This window comes from Cupressus sempervirens, chromosome 4 (genome assembly GCF_028749045.1).
Source record: "Cupressus sempervirens isolate cs-2001-9-10 chromosome 4, ASM2874904v1, whole genome shotgun sequence".
Lineage (NCBI taxonomy): Eukaryota > Viridiplantae > Streptophyta > Pinopsida > Cupressales > Cupressaceae > Cupressus > Cupressus sempervirens.
In genome coordinates, this window is record NC_143121.1 from 458,877,336 (window position 1) to 458,894,392 (window position 17,057).

The 17,057-nt window shown below is 36.5% G+C and overlaps 1 protein-coding gene across 1 annotated transcript in view; it reads right to left on the reverse strand.

The window, feature by feature from the left end:
• Positions 1-13,696, reverse strand: part of LOC149561958 (CRS2-associated factor 1, chloroplastic-like) — a 65,729-nt gene extending 52,033 nt beyond the window's left edge. Inside the window, exons 1-2 of the mRNA XM_089825484.1 lie at positions 12,995-13,696; positions 3,756-3,883 (exon numbers count right to left, since the gene is read on the reverse strand). Coding sequence (XP_089681610.1) covers positions 3,756-3,883; positions 12,995-13,616 — 750 coding nt within the window. The 5' untranslated portion in view covers positions 13,617-13,696. The remainder of the gene's footprint in view (positions 1-3,755; positions 3,884-12,994) is intronic.
• Positions 13,697-17,057: the final 3,361 nt, after the last annotated feature.

The following is a 17,057-nucleotide window of genomic DNA, read 5'->3' on the forward strand; positions in this document are numbered from 1 at the left end:
AACTGAAATTCAAAATGTTAGGCAAGTTATATAAAGTGGGCCCCACTTTCGCCATTCCAAAGTTGACAGAATCTTCTTCGCCCGATTTTGCGATTTCGCTGGGCATTGAATTATGATCATCTAATTTTGCAATTTCGCACAAGGCAAAATCATAACTATCCAAATTCACGATTTCGTAGCTTATGATTTCCTAAAAGCCCAATTTTGCAATTTCTCAAGTCATGAGATGGTGTTACCTCGATTTTGTGATTTTGTAGAATGGAAATAAGGTGTGTGAAATAGTAGAGTATATTTGTTGGTCTTAAATTCACACTGAATTAGAGTGATAATAACTTTATGATAGTGTGTGTGAAAGGATGGTCGAAGTTAATGCACTTTTGCCCGTTGTTAAAAGGACACCATGAATTTGCTTATCAACAAACATTTTCACAATATAGAATTTGTGTTCTTGTTTGCAGGTTTCAAAAACACGCAGCCATGGGATTACCGATTCAAGCTTACAATACAAAGGATGACCTAAGGCGTTATGCAACCAAATTTGACTCTGCCCCAGGAAGACTAGTTGGATGTTCTCAACAATATGTGCATTGTTGCTTGGGAGTTGCAAATATCTTCGCCAGCAACAACCATGAATTAGAGCTTGAAGAGGACAAGGCCGAAGTTTGTGCAATCCTTGCAGAGTTTCAAGATCTTTAGGGGAACTGGCATTTTGATGAGATTCTCGACATGATACGAGAATTCTCATTTTCTTGAACTCTTTAGGTTTTGTTATTGTAAATTTTGGTAAATGGTTGTAATTAGTTAATAGTTAGCTTTTTGCAAAGGTTTAAAGCTTTTTGCACCCTTTCATTTTCTATAAGAAAGGGTACCAGGACCTTAGGATAGATATATATAGCAAGAGATTGAAAAGAAATACAGATAAATATATATGTATGCAACATACGAGAGATATTACAACCAGTCAACAGCCCAATTGTACTCTTCTTTTCAAAATTAATTAAAATACTTTGTTTCTCTTACAAAGTCTAGGAATTGATCATCAATAATGCTATACGTGAATTGTCCTCTTGTATTAATATTGTTGCTAATAGATTGAAATTGGAGCAAACCCTCAAATAAGAAAGACTCGTTTGCTTGTGTGTGTTTTGTGTAATTGGTCTTCATCTTGTGAAGTTAAATACAATTAACTAGGGTTTTCTGACTTCAAGTTCTCCATCTAGTGATTGATGGTAGCACGCCCGTCTCAAGGCAGTTTGATATTTGCAATTACTATTGAAATTGACTCTATTCTCCCAATAAAAAAGGACTGGTCTTTTGTTTCTTCTGAAGATAAGTATAGTTTTGTGGAAGATGATATTCTTTATCATATCCATTTGCATACATCATACAAATACTATTAAAGAAGTAATTGGTAAAATACTTGCTTTTTATTAACCGAGACCAAAAGGTCATTATATACAAAAGAATAAAACGATGTTTCCTTAGGAAACGATCGTAAAGAATAGAACCATTCTATTTTAACAGAGAAAGCTAAAAAAACTAAAGTTAACTAGATATTTACAATAGATTACCATTAATTAATAATAGACGATTATCTATTATCGTAATACCCTCCCTTAATGGTTAATCTATCTAGGACACCAAGTTGTCCTTTGAACTTGACAAACTTATCAAGACCAAGAGGCTTGGTGAGAATGTTTGCAGTCTTATCTATGGTAGGAACATGCTACAAATCTATACCCCCGTCTTCAACCAGCTATCGTATGTAATGACAATGAACATCCACATGCTTGGTTCATTCATGTAAGACTGGATTTCGTGCTCACTTGATAACACCTTCATTATCAATGAACAGAGTAGTCAATCTTGTTGGTGACATCTGCATATACCCAAGCATCCGACAAAGCCAAACAGCTTCACATCTTGCCTTAATAGCCCCTTTGTATTCGGCCTTTGTAGAGGAGAGAGAAACTACCTACTGCTTCTTACTGGTCCATGTGATTGCACAAAATCCTAAACTGAACAAATATCCAGAAGTTGACTTTTTATCATCAACAAAGCCTGCCCAATCTGAATTTGTGAAACCACTAAGTTTAGAATTAGAACTTCGAGAGTACAGAAGTCTATAATCTAAAGTGCCCTTCACATAACGAAGCAGACACTTTGCTTTCATCCAATGATCAGCCTGAAGCACTATCATAAAGCGTGAAATATAGTTGACTACGAAGCTGATATCAGGCCTAGTAGCAGAGAGGTAGATGAGACTGCCTACTAGTTGCTTGTATGTAGTATCATCAATGAAAGGAGAATTAGACTTTGCAGATAACTTGAGACCTTTCTAGATAGGTGTAGATGCAGGCTTGCAATCTGGATACGAAATTTGTCTAACAAGGCCTTAGCATATTTGGACTACGAGATGAGTATACCAGAAGACTGTTGCCAAACTTCAACACCTAGACAATAATGCATGGGCCCAAGGTCAGTCATATCAAAAGACTGGCATAAGTTCTATTTGATTCCCTAAATCAAAGATGTCGAACTGTCAGTGATGATCAAATCATCCACATAAATAACCAAAAGAATGGTGTCATTGTCAATAGTCTTGATGTGCAGATTTGAGTCTGAAGAACTCCTCTTGAAGCCTTGATCATTGAGGTACTTATCAATTTTGATGTACCATGCCCGAGGGGCTTGCTTCAAGCCATAGAGAGCTTTTACCAATCTGAGAACCTGATGGTCTTTACTAGCAACCTTGAAACCAAAAGGTTGCATCATGTAGACCTCTTCATGGAGATCACCATTCAAGAAAGCACTCTTGGCATCCATCTGATGGACCTTCCAACCAAACTATGTTGCCATGGCTAGGACTAATCTGATGGTGCTCATCTTTGCAATAAAAGCAAAGGTCTCCTCATAATCAATGCCCTGATGCTAAGAGAAACCCTTCACAACTAAACATGCTTTGTACTTATCCAAAGTACCATCCGACTTGTATTTGATTTTGTAAACCCATTTGCAACCAATCGGTTTTCTCCCTGGTGGAAGATTAGAAAGGAACCAGATGTTCTTCAACAGGCTCTGGTGTTCAAATGTCATGGTCTGTTCCCACTCTGGAATTCCTTTAGCCTCGGAATATGTTTAAGGTTCAAACACACTGTGAATGTTGGCCATGAGAGCAAAGTTAACAGACTCTATAGGTTTGTTGTTTTCCCAATGAGTTCATAGGCTGGTCTGTTGGATCAAGAATAGGAGAAACAGGCATGAATGGTCCTCATTGCTCATCAAAGACTACATCACGACTGTAGATGAGATGAGATGTCTCAACATCAATCAAGCGATAGGCTTTGTGAAGACTACTGTATCCAACAAGCATGAGTTTCTAACTCTTGGCATCCAACTTGGCGTGTGATGCATCAAGGATCCAAACAAAAGCAAGGGAGCCAAAAACCTTCAGGTGACAAATTCTGGGCTTGCGACCTGACCAGGTCTCTTCTGGAGTTTTATCTTTGACCACCACTGTGGGTGACCGATTCAACAGATAAACTGCACTGTCAACAGATAATAGAAAAAAAAAAAAAAACCTCGAAAAAAAAAGAAGAAAAGGGACAAATCCAGATCGGATCCAAATCCGGTAACTAAGATATTATTTCATTTGTTAACTATTTTGTCACTTGAATTAAAAAGATGCATTTATCTATAAAAGAAATACAAATATTAAATAGGCATTCTTTAAGTTTGGCAAAAATAGTCCAGACCTCAAGATTACGGCAAACATTTTTCATATCTACTGTAGGAACACCTTTGCACTTTATTTTACAAACTTGCTGACGCTTCCAGTGAGTATGGATTAGTTCCAACATATTGTGGGTTAAACCATCCCTTCCTGCAACCATGAAAAGAACAAATTGTAAGGCATATACGAAGAGTTTTCTGGGTGGGTATGTTATGCAGGAATATCACTAAACTATGACTTTAAGTGAACTTAAAATGATCTGGGTGCATGTCCTATCTTTAGCTAGTGAAAGACGTATTCATAAAGCAGGCTATGGAAAACAAACGTAGAATTAACAAACACATGTTCAAGTACAGAAGATTTTAGCAGTTGACCCTATTTATATAAAAAGAAAGACTGAACAGGATGTAGAACATATTAATGCAGACATCAAGGCTGTGAATGAAGATTCCCAAGATCAGAAAGATGTGAACACAGAAACTAGTCTGAATAGATTTCTATATCTCTGCGTTCTCTCTATGAGAGTCAAATGTTTATCTTCTATTTGTACAACACATTTACATAGATATTAGAAGAAGGCAGTTAAAAGAAGAGTTCACATTCCCTTACAGTTGTCAATCAATCTTCCAACTTCCGATGGTTGTTGGGCTTATAATAGCTGAGCTTCCATATACACAGTTGGTAGACAAGATTGTGTGCAAGCAACACACATACATGACTGAAGACAACACAGATAGCTGCTCACTGTGCAAAGTGTGCCAGGTGTTGCAAAGAGCTGCACTGTAGCACAAAGAGCTCTTGAAGCTCATGTGTATACTATTTCATTAAGCAGTACAGGTATTTGTGCAGTACAACAAGGCAATATGAGGACTATGAATGCAAGGCTCACAGGAGAAGTGAACTTTGGTGCACATTGTGCGAAATGCTTGCTGATGATTGTGCAGTTGTGTACAGATCATAAAATGTCCTAAAACTTGCTATTTAACATATTTGTTAATCCCAAAATGACCAACCGAGCTAATGTAAGCCAAAAATGAGCGTTACAGGAATGAGGGCATAAACATTCAGCAAGATAGTTAAAAGTTAAAATATAATGTTTAGTTCAAGAAAGTGAGATTTCATTTAAAATACAAGGTCATTCAGTGTGATCAGTATGTCGGGGATTTAGCAAGATTTCAACAGATATTTCAGTTTTTTGCATATTCACTACTAGCACATTGTTCCCTTCCCTCTGTTTTTGAATTATTTACAGCAGTGTTGAACAGGGATTAAGCCAAGCAGCCCATTGTTTCCAAAAGCATGCTAAGCCATCTAATGGTATGGCCTTTCAAAATAGAAAAGCTAGGGTTCTTTTCAGCAAGCTATTCAAGCTTTGTAACAAGTAGTTTCAGCAGGTCTTTCATGCAGCCAACTTGTGCTTGTCTTCCATTTTCAAGGGTTGGATGCAGGTAATGTCAGCAGTTCCCAGCTGATTTTCAGTCATTACGGAAGACCTGATCACCTCCTCTGTGCTTAATTGGATGTGCTCCACATCAGAAGAATGTTCACCAATAAGATATAGCAAAAATACATGCAACTGTCCCTGTCATTATTTCCTATTCATTGGTGTGCTACCAATCATCACTAAATAATTTGTAACTTAACCAAAAGAATAGCAAACACAAACATGATGTCTATACTCATTCTACTACACACATGTAAGCTCGCATATCTAAATCTGTCAACCACTAACCTTGCTGATCTGATAAATAACCTGCGATATATAGAATTTGTCTGTCATGAACACAAGAACATATGTTATCATCAATTACAAAACCTGCCATCAATACAACATCTCTACAATTCATCCACGTGCCAACAATATCCTCAATTCCTAACACCACTGACTCCCTAGAAAAGCCCAGTTTCATCTTGTAGTGTCAACTGTCTCGTAGAAGGAAATATCATATTGCTACCAACTATGCAACTTTGTCTTCTTGCAGAAAATAAGATTTGTGCTTTAGTTTATTTTATCTTGTGCCTTCTACCAATTTCTAGAAAGGGGCGAAATAAGGTTGTATACTTTCCTTGCACAGCAAGTAAATACACACCCCAAGTAAGTATATATAGATGACTCTACCATGTTTTTTTTGTTATGTTGAATATTTTGGTTTGCCTTTGTGCACAATTCACATCTTAGGATGGAACCCCAAAGAGATCACATTTTTTGTTGTATGCTCAAAAGTTATACTTTGTTGTGTTATTGTTCAAACTCCATATTGAGTTTTGTGTAATTTGAAAGCTTATATTACTGTTGTGAAGAAATTCTATATCGGGTTCAAATACAAATATATTCCTAAGTTTACAGTTACTGGGTAGAACTTGTCATTTGAAGATTTGAATCTGCGTAAGTATTATTGACTATTTCTTTCCCTTAATCAATATTGTGTAATTCAGTTATTTCTTTTGAGGATTAAGTAGTTCAGAAAAACAAACTTCAGACCATATCGACTTTAAGGTCTTTACAGTAGTATCAGAGTAAGTCTTAGTTGTGGGTTTGATCGATGAGCAAAAGAGCATACAAGTATTTCCAGAGAGAGAATAAGGGTTTCAATATGGATGATGAAGAGGATGACGCTGCTAAAGCCTTCTTTAAGAGACCAGAAGAGTTGTACATCAACATGTCTGAAACATTGGAGGAAGTAGCACAATTGTTGAGAGGTCTCAAGCAAGAACAGAGTATTGATAAGCCTGCATATGACAAGGGCGAAGGGCAATTTGAACCAACTAGTGAGATAGACCGACTTCTTGCTGAATACAATGCTTTGAGTGCAGCAGTCCATGATAATATGATCTTCACTGAATACTACAGACTATAAATAAAAGGAGGGCATAGGAAGAAGAGGTATTGTCATAAAGACCAGCTAGATGGAGAGGCTTTATGAATGAGGAACATAAAAAACACAAAGCTATTCAACCCTTTGAAGAGTACCAAAGTGTAATAATCCCTGATTGGTTTGGTCAAATAACTTAAACTTGTACTAGCGGAATTTTGTCAAACAGTTGATATGCAATCACAGATCTTAAGCTAAAGTACTACTGTCATTTCCCTTTACTGAATATCAGCATGAATGTCATAGAATAGCTAGATTAATAATGAAATGGAGACTTCAAGAACGTAAAATAATGGGGGCAAGAGAACATCAATTTGTTATATCGATTTATAGCAGTAACAGTAAATCCAGATCTGTTAGACAAGGCACTAATGACAGAACTCCAAATTCATGTAAAGAATAACATAATCATACAGCAATATCAGACAGACCCGTTTAGCAATGGAGAATGCTGCTGTCATGGTGAGGAGGGGGGGGGTGTCCAACTGTGCTGTGAGAGTTTGTTCAACATCCACTTCCAGCCACCTAGTCTTCTATGGCGTTCATCACCTACAGACTGCTTGGCCCAGCTGCAACTATACTCACTCCTGCAATCTTCAGAACTCACTGTGGGTATGCATATACTGGATGAATGTTGCCTGCTGAATGGTGAGGATGTCTGCTGCAATGCCGTGTTGCTGCTCTCTGGTTAACGGGACTACCAAACTTCATGCGGCTTCTGGTGTGTGCTTCACGCATAGGGCCAACCTGCTGTTCCCAACATCTCGTATCTACTCCACTACCTATCCCATGATTGTGATTGAACCCATACTGATGCAAATACGCTTAACACAAGGAAATTACCTCTACACTCTTGGGCTGGAACTGTCTATCCTGTCTGCAGATTTGATTGTCTTCCTGCCTGTGATCTGGATGCCACTATTATCTTGGTCTGCTACTCAAACGTCTGTTCCAGCTACAAGCTGTTTGAGTTCCAATGTACGGATAGACTCCAATGTGCTGCGTCCAACTTCAATTCTGTGTATACAAGGGTGAGATACTAGTTTTGCATCCAGACTCACTATTTTCCTTAAGGGGTTTCATCCTTGGGAAATATCCAGTCACATTTAAGCAACTCTTAGGATTTGAGAAACTAACATATATTCATTGTTTCAATCCAATGCAAATGCTTACCTTTATAACTTCAAAATGAGGAGGGGCTCAAACAACTTAGCAATGTGGGATAAAAGACTATTTCATCTTTTAGTCACTTAAGTAACTCTATAACTTTATAACATTAAAATATTTAAATAAATCACTTAAGTCACTTGAACTTTAATATTTCTTGAAATACTTGTCTAATTACCGTGCCATCTGAAATAGGAATCTCTCCTCATAATTCCCCATGTGACCAAATACACTTTCTAAAAATAGAAAGAGTCCATCTCTAATACCCTCACTTACTATACATAGTAAGTATGGCAAATGGAGTCCAAATGACATAGAACGAAGGCAAAATGCATAAATTGCTGAAAGTTGGAGATGAATCAATCCTCAGAAGACCCTCTAACCATCCTTATTAGCCTACAAGGATCCAATATTAGGATAATCCCTGAAATTCTAATGCTGGCAACCAATGGGGACATTACACAAAGCATGCTTGAGGGGTTTAAAGAACAAGTTCCCCTTCCATGAATTCTTCAGCATGGTTGTAATCTTGAGATCAGATAAAACAAGCATGGTGAATTATTTCAGAAGAATAATCAAAGAAAAATCAATAAGTACCCTTCAAGAATGGTTAGTGAAGGAAGAAGAAGCATCTGTTTGCTACTTGCAGCCTATAGGTGATTTTGGAGAAGATAAAAATCATTCAACATGCAGGAGTCCGGACTGTAAACTCTAAAGAAAATAGAGCCACTAGTTCACTACATCCCTATAAGGACAAGGAAATAGGAGAGTTGCCTTCTGAAGCTATAGATGAAGAGTATGAGAATATTGAAGGAGATGCCATCATGGAGATTATGAAATCAGAAATCAATCATCTATTACAATGACATCCAAGGAGCAATTTTCACTTGAAAGTGCAAGTTTCAGTTTTGGGAAAAATGTGGCTATAGCTAATTAATGCATAAGTTTTTCTGTGGGTGGTTTGGAGATCAATATTCACGAGTATAATGAAGTGATGGATTTCATTCATAATGCTACAATAATTTGATATCCATGTATTGACTGGTGTATTTTGAGTCATTGCAGAAGTGACACATGTAATAGCTTGAGGACAAGCAATTTTGGGGAATACTCCTACAATACAACTTACATTATGTCGATTGGAATATTCCCCTTTAAAGAGTTGTATGGCTATGAAGCAACTTCTTTTGTGAATCAGATTCTCATTGATAGAAGAGTATCTAGTGCTTTAAGATTTGATTAAGCAAATCAAATCTATTCTAGAAGTCATCAAAGAGAACTTGCAACTAGCCCAAAGTCGGCAGAAGTTGTATGCAATTAGACATCAAACATAGAGCATTTTAAGGAAATGATTTGGTGTTTCTGAGGTTACAACCTTTAAGCTAAAATCAAGCTTTTATGGTCACTACTGAGTGATTAGTAAGGTCATACAGGTTGCCTATGAGCTGGAAAATGAAGGAAAACTGATCATTGATCCTGAATCTGTTCTGGATGTAAAGAAGAAGAGAATACATAACAGAGCTATTCCAAAATACTTAATCAAGTGTGGGCTACCACCAGAAAACACAACCTAGAAAGGAATTGAAATATTTGAACACTTCTAAACTGAAATTGCTTGAGGTCAAGCAATTAGAAGATTGGGGGGTTGTGATAAACCCATAAAGTTGAGGCCACCTAGCTTGGACAGCAGTGCTGGCTGCCAACTATGAAGTCCATTCCTTCTAGAAAAATTAGGGAAAGATCAGGATTGTTGCCAGCCATGTGGTCTTATCTTGCATAGGAAGAAAAGAATCAGATCTTGATGTGGTCTTATTTTGCATAGGAAGAAAAGAATCAGATCTTGGTCTTAAATCTTCTAGTATGAACCACCGACTTCTTGAAGAAGCCCAGCTTATCTTGTAGTGACAGCTGTCTCCTAGAAGGAAACATCATATTACTGCCAACTGTGCAATTTTGTCTTCTATCAGAAAATCAGATGTCCTTCATTTTATTTCATTTTGTGTCTTCTACCAACTTCTAGAAAAGGGAGAAATCAGATTGTTGACTTGCCTTGCACAGCAAGTTAATAACTACCCCAAGTAGGTATATATAGATGACTCTGCCATGTTTTTTTTGTTATGTTGAATATTTTGGTTTTCTTTTGTTCAGAATTCGAATCTTGGGACAGAACCCCCAAGAGCACTTTTACTGGTGTATGTTGTTGTTCATGCTCTACATGGTCTAGAGACGAAACCCTCAAGAGATATTCTCTGTTGTGTTACTGTTCGAGCTGTGTAATCTGACAGCTTAAATTACTGTTCTGAAGAAATTTTACATCAGGTTCAAATACAAATATATTCCTAAATTTACAGTTACTGGGTAAAATTTGTTATTTGATGATTTGAATCTGCATAAGCATTACTGACTATTTCTTTCCCTAAATCAATATTGTCTAATCAGTTATTTATTTTGAGGATTAAATAGTTCAGAAAACAAAATTCAGATCACATACACTTTAAGCGCCCGTTTGATTGCAAGAATTGGGGAATGTTGGATTCTGCAATACTGGAATTACGGGAATTCTGGAATTTGGAAATGCAAAAATAGTTTGTGGAATATTACTTTGACCTATTTGGTTCAACAAGAAGATGACTAAGAAGGTGAATTTTTTGTGTTTGGTTGCAACAATTGGAATTGGATTGGTTCGCTATCTATGAAATGAAACTAAAAAATTTCATGATTCGTGCACTCCAACATCCTTATCTTCTATCCCTTCATTTTCAAACAGAAGCCACTGCACAATCTTGGAATACCCATCAGTGTTGTCTTTAAAAGATTCATATTCAGCTTTCAAATCATCCAATTGGGATGACATTGCAGAGCATAGTAACCAGAGGATGACCTCTATATCTCCATACAAGACCAACAATATGAATGTCGTACTTATGCCTTCATCGTCTAGAGAAATGTTTTCATATAATCTCTTTCTCAATTTACCTGCATATGTTACATTTAGGGTGATTCATATAATTAAATGGTGAAGATTCATTCAAAAACCTCGAAGTTACTTACCTGGAGTTATTGGCATGTGCGTAGGGGCTTTCCATAGATGATCATACTTGTTGCCAATGAATCAACTGAGATTTTGCCATCGTTATCTAAAAAATTGTGATCACCTTTCGTTAAATCAGTAGTTGCAGTACAAATAATGCCACTAGGACACACATGTCTGAGGAACTGTCAAGGATTCTTTGCCTCAGAAGCTGTAATCATAAAATGGCATCAGCTTTAAAGGTAATGCATAAATGAAATGGCAACAGTTCTTCTGATATTGGGTTTGGATTTATTTGCTACAGGAAATGGTTTGGAATAACTAGTGACATAGTTGTTTCAAGAGAACACAGTGACATAGTGATGATGGTGATGTAGGTTTAGCACTGCAAACAATGATTCGAAAAAATATTTTCCCTTCATTTCAGTTTCAATTCCAGTTTTCAGTTCCAATTCCAGCTTTTTAGTGGAAGATCAGTATACTTATTTTGGGTCAAAATAAGAATCCCAGTATTCGCAAATTCTAATTCCAGCTCAATTCCTGGAAACAAAAGACTAGAAAGGTGTGTGACCATGACATCCAAGGAAAAAATCACCTTGATACCTTTTTGACTCTTTACTGATCACTTAGACTTTTTGATGGCCGATCACTTAACATGTATTATTCTAAATGTTACCTAAATTTAGCATGCATGTAAGTTCAATGAAGATGAGAGGGTGTTGCCATCCCAAGGAAAAAATCACCTTGATACCTTTTTGACTTTACTGATCACTTAAACTCTTTGATGGCTGATCACTTAACATGTATTGTTCTAAATGTTACCTAAATTTAGCATGCATGTAAGTTCAATGAAGATTAGTGGGTGTTGCACATGAAGATATTATTTTTATAAACTTAAAATATATTAATTTATTGCAGTATATGCATTTTGAGCATTTTGTTGGGTTTCTAGTATCTACCTTTATCACTGTGTAGATTTTGCTGTGAATGTCAGTGTTTTGAACCTGATAGTCTGTTCCTAGAATTCTAAAATGACTTGATGACCTCAAAAACTCCAGAAGCGTCTTGAGTGCTATAAACTACTAGAACTATTTGTCGCAGTTTCCATCAATTTCCCAAAAGTTCTCATAACTTTCACATAGAGAAGCACTACTTTCTATATAAAATATGGGACCCAAAAGCCATTGCCGTGAAATGGTGCAAAGGTACAAAGAATGAATCTAGGGTAGTCGGATTGAAAAACTGGCTCTGCAGTTTCATTCTATAAAATGGTACTTAAATTGTTGATTTAATAAGAAGAATCTTATCCATTTTTCAGAGTTTCTCATAATGCCTTCTACATTTTTTTTGGTTTCCTATCATTTCATTGAGATCCTTGTCAATATATCTGCTATTTGAAGGTATAAACGATTCTTCTTCCAAAATTAGGTTTAAAGGAGAATCCTATTGCAATTGCAGCATAAGCAAAATTCAGTTGTGAATATATGCCCTATAAAATAAAAAGGAAATTACTCTACCCAGAAATGTCGATAAAAATAGTAAGCAAAAGACCTTCAAATCGGTAGACTACAAAACAACAATGAACATGAGTTCTTCACGGCCCATTTGATTGAACGAAATTTCATGAAGCAAAATGTGTAAATTTAGTTTCCATCTAACATCTAAACTACATTCGCGCAAACTTTTTCAGAAACTCCTTTTACATTAAAAATAAATAAATAAATCTAAAGGAACTATAACTTAAAGAGATCATTTTTTCCTGTCCCATCAGGTGAATACTGATCCATTATGTTTGTGAATCTGTAACCTTAATTGACTCCAAGACGAAGCAATATTATATGAAATGACAGAAGCTAGAGGATGTTCACTTGGGTAGAATTGTATACGTCATTTTTTCACATATTCGAACTCATTTCACATTATTTTTGTCGTTAAGTACTGATATGAAAGCTGTGCGAGCACCAAGCTCAAATATTGTACGTGTTTGCAACCATAAACTACGCCGACTGCACAGCAGTCTTGTTACCTGCTGAGCATACGCTTCTTCAAAATTGTGATAATTGTAAAATATGGGAAACAACATAACACATTGGTATTCAACTGCATACGTGAGTGATACTTTAACCCACCCATTTTAGCGCATAACCATATGCCACTAATCTAAAATAGCTGTAATACTGAAAAACATACCAAGATTGACTTGACGGCTGCAGTTTATGCTCTTGAATAGAAGCTGATTTCTTTCCTCTTTGGTAAGGGGCTCTCCCAAAATCTCTTTTCTGGTAGATGCGCGATAATTGGGACCGTTTACCATAAGAAAGGGGCTGAGGTTCTTGGCGGGGCGGGAAGAGCGGAGTCTGGGCAACATTTTCTTGGATTTGGAAAGAGGAGCTCTGCCAGTCCATGGCCTGGCAAAATCCTGTCTTGCGAAGGGAACGTATGGAGGCTCTCGCAGCGCCAGGGGCTCCACCCGCGGCGTCTCCGTGTAGCTGAATTTGAACTCGAATGGCGCCCCCTCCACTTTGTACGCCACTCCATCCTCTCCAATTGTCACGCCTTTCTCCTGCCCGAGCGTCGTGGCGTACCACCCCTTGTGTTTAAACACTTGCTTCCCCTTTCCTTTTGCATTCCTGCCCTGTCCTGCCCCTTCTTCTTCTTTGTTACCCTGTTTTCTGGAATTTTCTTCCTCCTTCTCAGCGCGCTTTCTGAATGGGGTCACTGGAAGAGATGGAATGTGATTTATGGCGTTATTGCGAATGGAAGGAACAGGCGGAGGAGAGGAGAAGATGTTCAAGGCAGCAACAACAAGCATTTTTGCTCGCCGCTGCTCGTTGCACTAACGGCTCTTTGTTTCAGTCCATCATAATCTTACATGTCAACAATATTTGGAGTGACGGACTACATGATGAAAGATAGGTTCTTGAATTGAACAATATTTGGCTTTATGTTGAAAATATCTCCATTTATTAAGATTGTTTATTCATCCCCTACCTTATCTAATCTATTTTTTATTTTTATGTTATTTTGTCAATTGTTTTATAGATTTTGCATTATACATGAATGAATAAAAGAAAAAAAATATTCTTAGTTTATTTTTATCAATTTTTTCATATTGGACTTCTTATCATTAATTCTACAAAGAAGTTGATCATGATTAATCTTTTCTAACTCAAGTACTTGTTGCATTTTGCCAACCTTCAAGCCCTTTTTATACGAAATACAAATATCCCCATGAGTTATGCATTCTATTATGAAGTTTCATTCCATTTGTGTCACTCCCATATAAGAATGTGGAGGCTCTTTCTTTCCAATTTTCTAAGATAATATTATCTTCTCCTCAATTGTGCAACTAATAGCCTTGCTTTCACTTTATTAGCAACTTTTAGATATGTGTTTCATCTTATTTCTTAGTCAAGTAAACTTTTTAATTTAGTGCTTTTTCGCCTAATATGTTTTGTCTACATTACAGTTCTGAATGTTTCAATGACATAACTTACTATTTCTTCATTGGTATTAAGCATTCTTGCAAGTTGATGCCTCACTTGTTAATCTATTTGTTTCTTCTTTTCATCCAAATTGTCTTCCTAGGATATAAAACCTCCTTCACAACCATTTTGGGTCAATGATAATCATTTGCATTTTCAACCTTTTTTTTAAATTTAGTTTTGAAAATTATTGTACTTTTTTAATATTGATTATTCTAATAGTGATTTGATCTTGGTTAGAGTTTTTATGTAATTTTTTACTTTATTGATCATCATTGGTATTAGTAAGATAATATCATTTTCATATAATTACTACAATTATCAATCTTGATGTGGGGAAGAAAATCATGCATGAACTGACAGGTATTTTAAACCTTAGGGGATGCATGATTCCCTTCAACTACCTCATGGTCGTAGTAGATCATACTAGAGTTCAAGAAAGTTTCTTGATGAAATTCAAATGTTGGCTAACATGATGATCTAGATGCTTAAGAGAAAATTAGATAAATTGAGTCATGATTAGATGTTTATGTGTGTATCTATTCAAGTGTGTTTGGATTGATTAAATGCAAATAACTCAAACAAGCAAATTGACCAAGATGTTTTAATTACAGAAAATGAAAGAGTTAGCTGAGGCTATCAAAACCCTAACTTTGGAGCTCATTGTTTTGGATAAAAGTGTGACCCAAGGGACTATAATGTCACCAACATGGAGTGCTAGCATCTCACACATAAAGTACAAATAAGCTAAAACAAAATAACAAGATGAATAACATAATGCTAAACAATGACAATGTGATAAAATATAAATGAACAAGATACAAATAAGAAAGGTAAAATCTATTAAGAGTGCACAAAATGAAGGACATGATTGAAAAAAATGAAAAGTACATATTTTATGTTTTGTGATTAAATAGAATCCAAGAGAGGGAAGTAAAGAGAAAGAACGTAGTTTGATGGTTAATAATGCTTCCAAATTGTAGCTCTTAGAACCTACAAACTCGCAATGAAAATCTACACATGCACACAAAAGGGAAAGTGGTTGTTGTTGTAAAGAGATTTACCTTAGTCAAACCCTTGCTTTGGGGCTTCCACCTCTATGGGCAGTCATTAGACACGATATGAAAATTAACAAAAGGTAACCGAAATAGAGATAACTAATAGAAATGTGAAAGAAATGAGATAAGATGAATATGATGCATCAAATGCACAAAATAAAGATGAAGAGACTCCCCTCTGAGTGAGAGAATCTTGAATGCGTGACATGAAGCTAAAGGTGAAAACTTGAATTGCCTGATAATGGAGAACGTGTAATAAAGATGGTGTGCAGAGCAAGATAATAGCATAAAAATGGAGATATCAAGTTGTAAGAGAGTATCAAGAAGTTGCAAGAAAATATGCCCAAATTGTTCAAGAGACAGATCAAGTGAAGATGCCAACAGGTTTTTGAAAGATCAAGATGGTATCCTGATGCAAGAGCATCCTTGGTTGACTAGCAATCTTGCATGATGTTATGGTTTGACCTTGGAGTTGGAAGGCTTGGTCAAAGGATGAAGTGTGACTCGATCGATATTAACTTCACAAAGCTTGGGGCACTTGACAGATAATGGGAGCTCAGCAATAGTGTTGCCCAAGTCAGCTCGGTCATTGAAGGGGCTCGATTGCTTCTGGAGGACTCAACACATACTAGTGCTCGATCAATGAAGGAACTCGGTTATGTCCAACAGATATGTCTATGAAAGATTATACCAAGGAGTTCTATAAGTTGACTATTTGGTCTATGCATAGAGAATTATCAAAGGAGAAGGTATCTCGGTACATTAATGGTTTGAGATTCAATATCCAAGATGAGGTTAGTATGTTGAAGATCGATTCAGTTGAGAATGCTTATCAATATGTGTTGAGAGAATAAGAGAAGTTGAAGAGGAAAATTCAAGGTAATGCTAAAGGGAAGGAGAAGCAGGATAGCTTGGTGAAAGCTAAACCAAGTGAAGAAGATGAACCAAAACCTGTTGATTAGGAGAGGAGGATAGGTAGAGGTGATTTTAAGGGTACTTTCTATAAATGTGGATAATTAAGACATAGATTTGATGAATGTCCAAAGGTTGGTGACAGAAGAGTTGTTTTTGTCAATGAGGTTGAAGATCATGGCAGTCAACTTGAGCAAGGAGAGATTTTTCTATCTTGACAAGTACTAGTTGGTTAGAGGACATTGGAATCTTGTTAGAGGGATAATTTGATTAGGACTCGTTGTAATTCTAGTGGTAAAATATACAATGTGATTGTGGATGGTGGTAGCACTACTAACCTTATTACTGAGGAGATGGTTCAGAAGCTTGGTTGAGAAGAATCAGACATTATTATCCTTATAAGATTGGTTGGTTGCAAGGTGAGCATGCTTTGGAACTAAGGGAACAATGCCTTGTTGATTTTTAGATTGGGCAATATAAAGATCAAGTGTTGTGTGATATCATGGACATGAACACTTTCCATTTGTTGCTTGGTAGACCTTGGTAGTATGATTGCAAGGTTGTGCATGATTATGTCAAGAATGTGTTTACAATTGTGAAAGGTGGCAGGAAGCATTCCTTGATTCCTTTGAAGAATGAAGAGCTTGGTAGAAGGAACTTGAGTATTGGTAGCCAAGTTGAGTTGAATAATTTTGAGAAGGTTGGAGATCAGTATGGAAAGAAAACCTATAGCATACCGAGGATGGATATGAAGAAGTAGAAGAAGAGCAAGGGAAAGAATGTACAAGTTGAGGACTT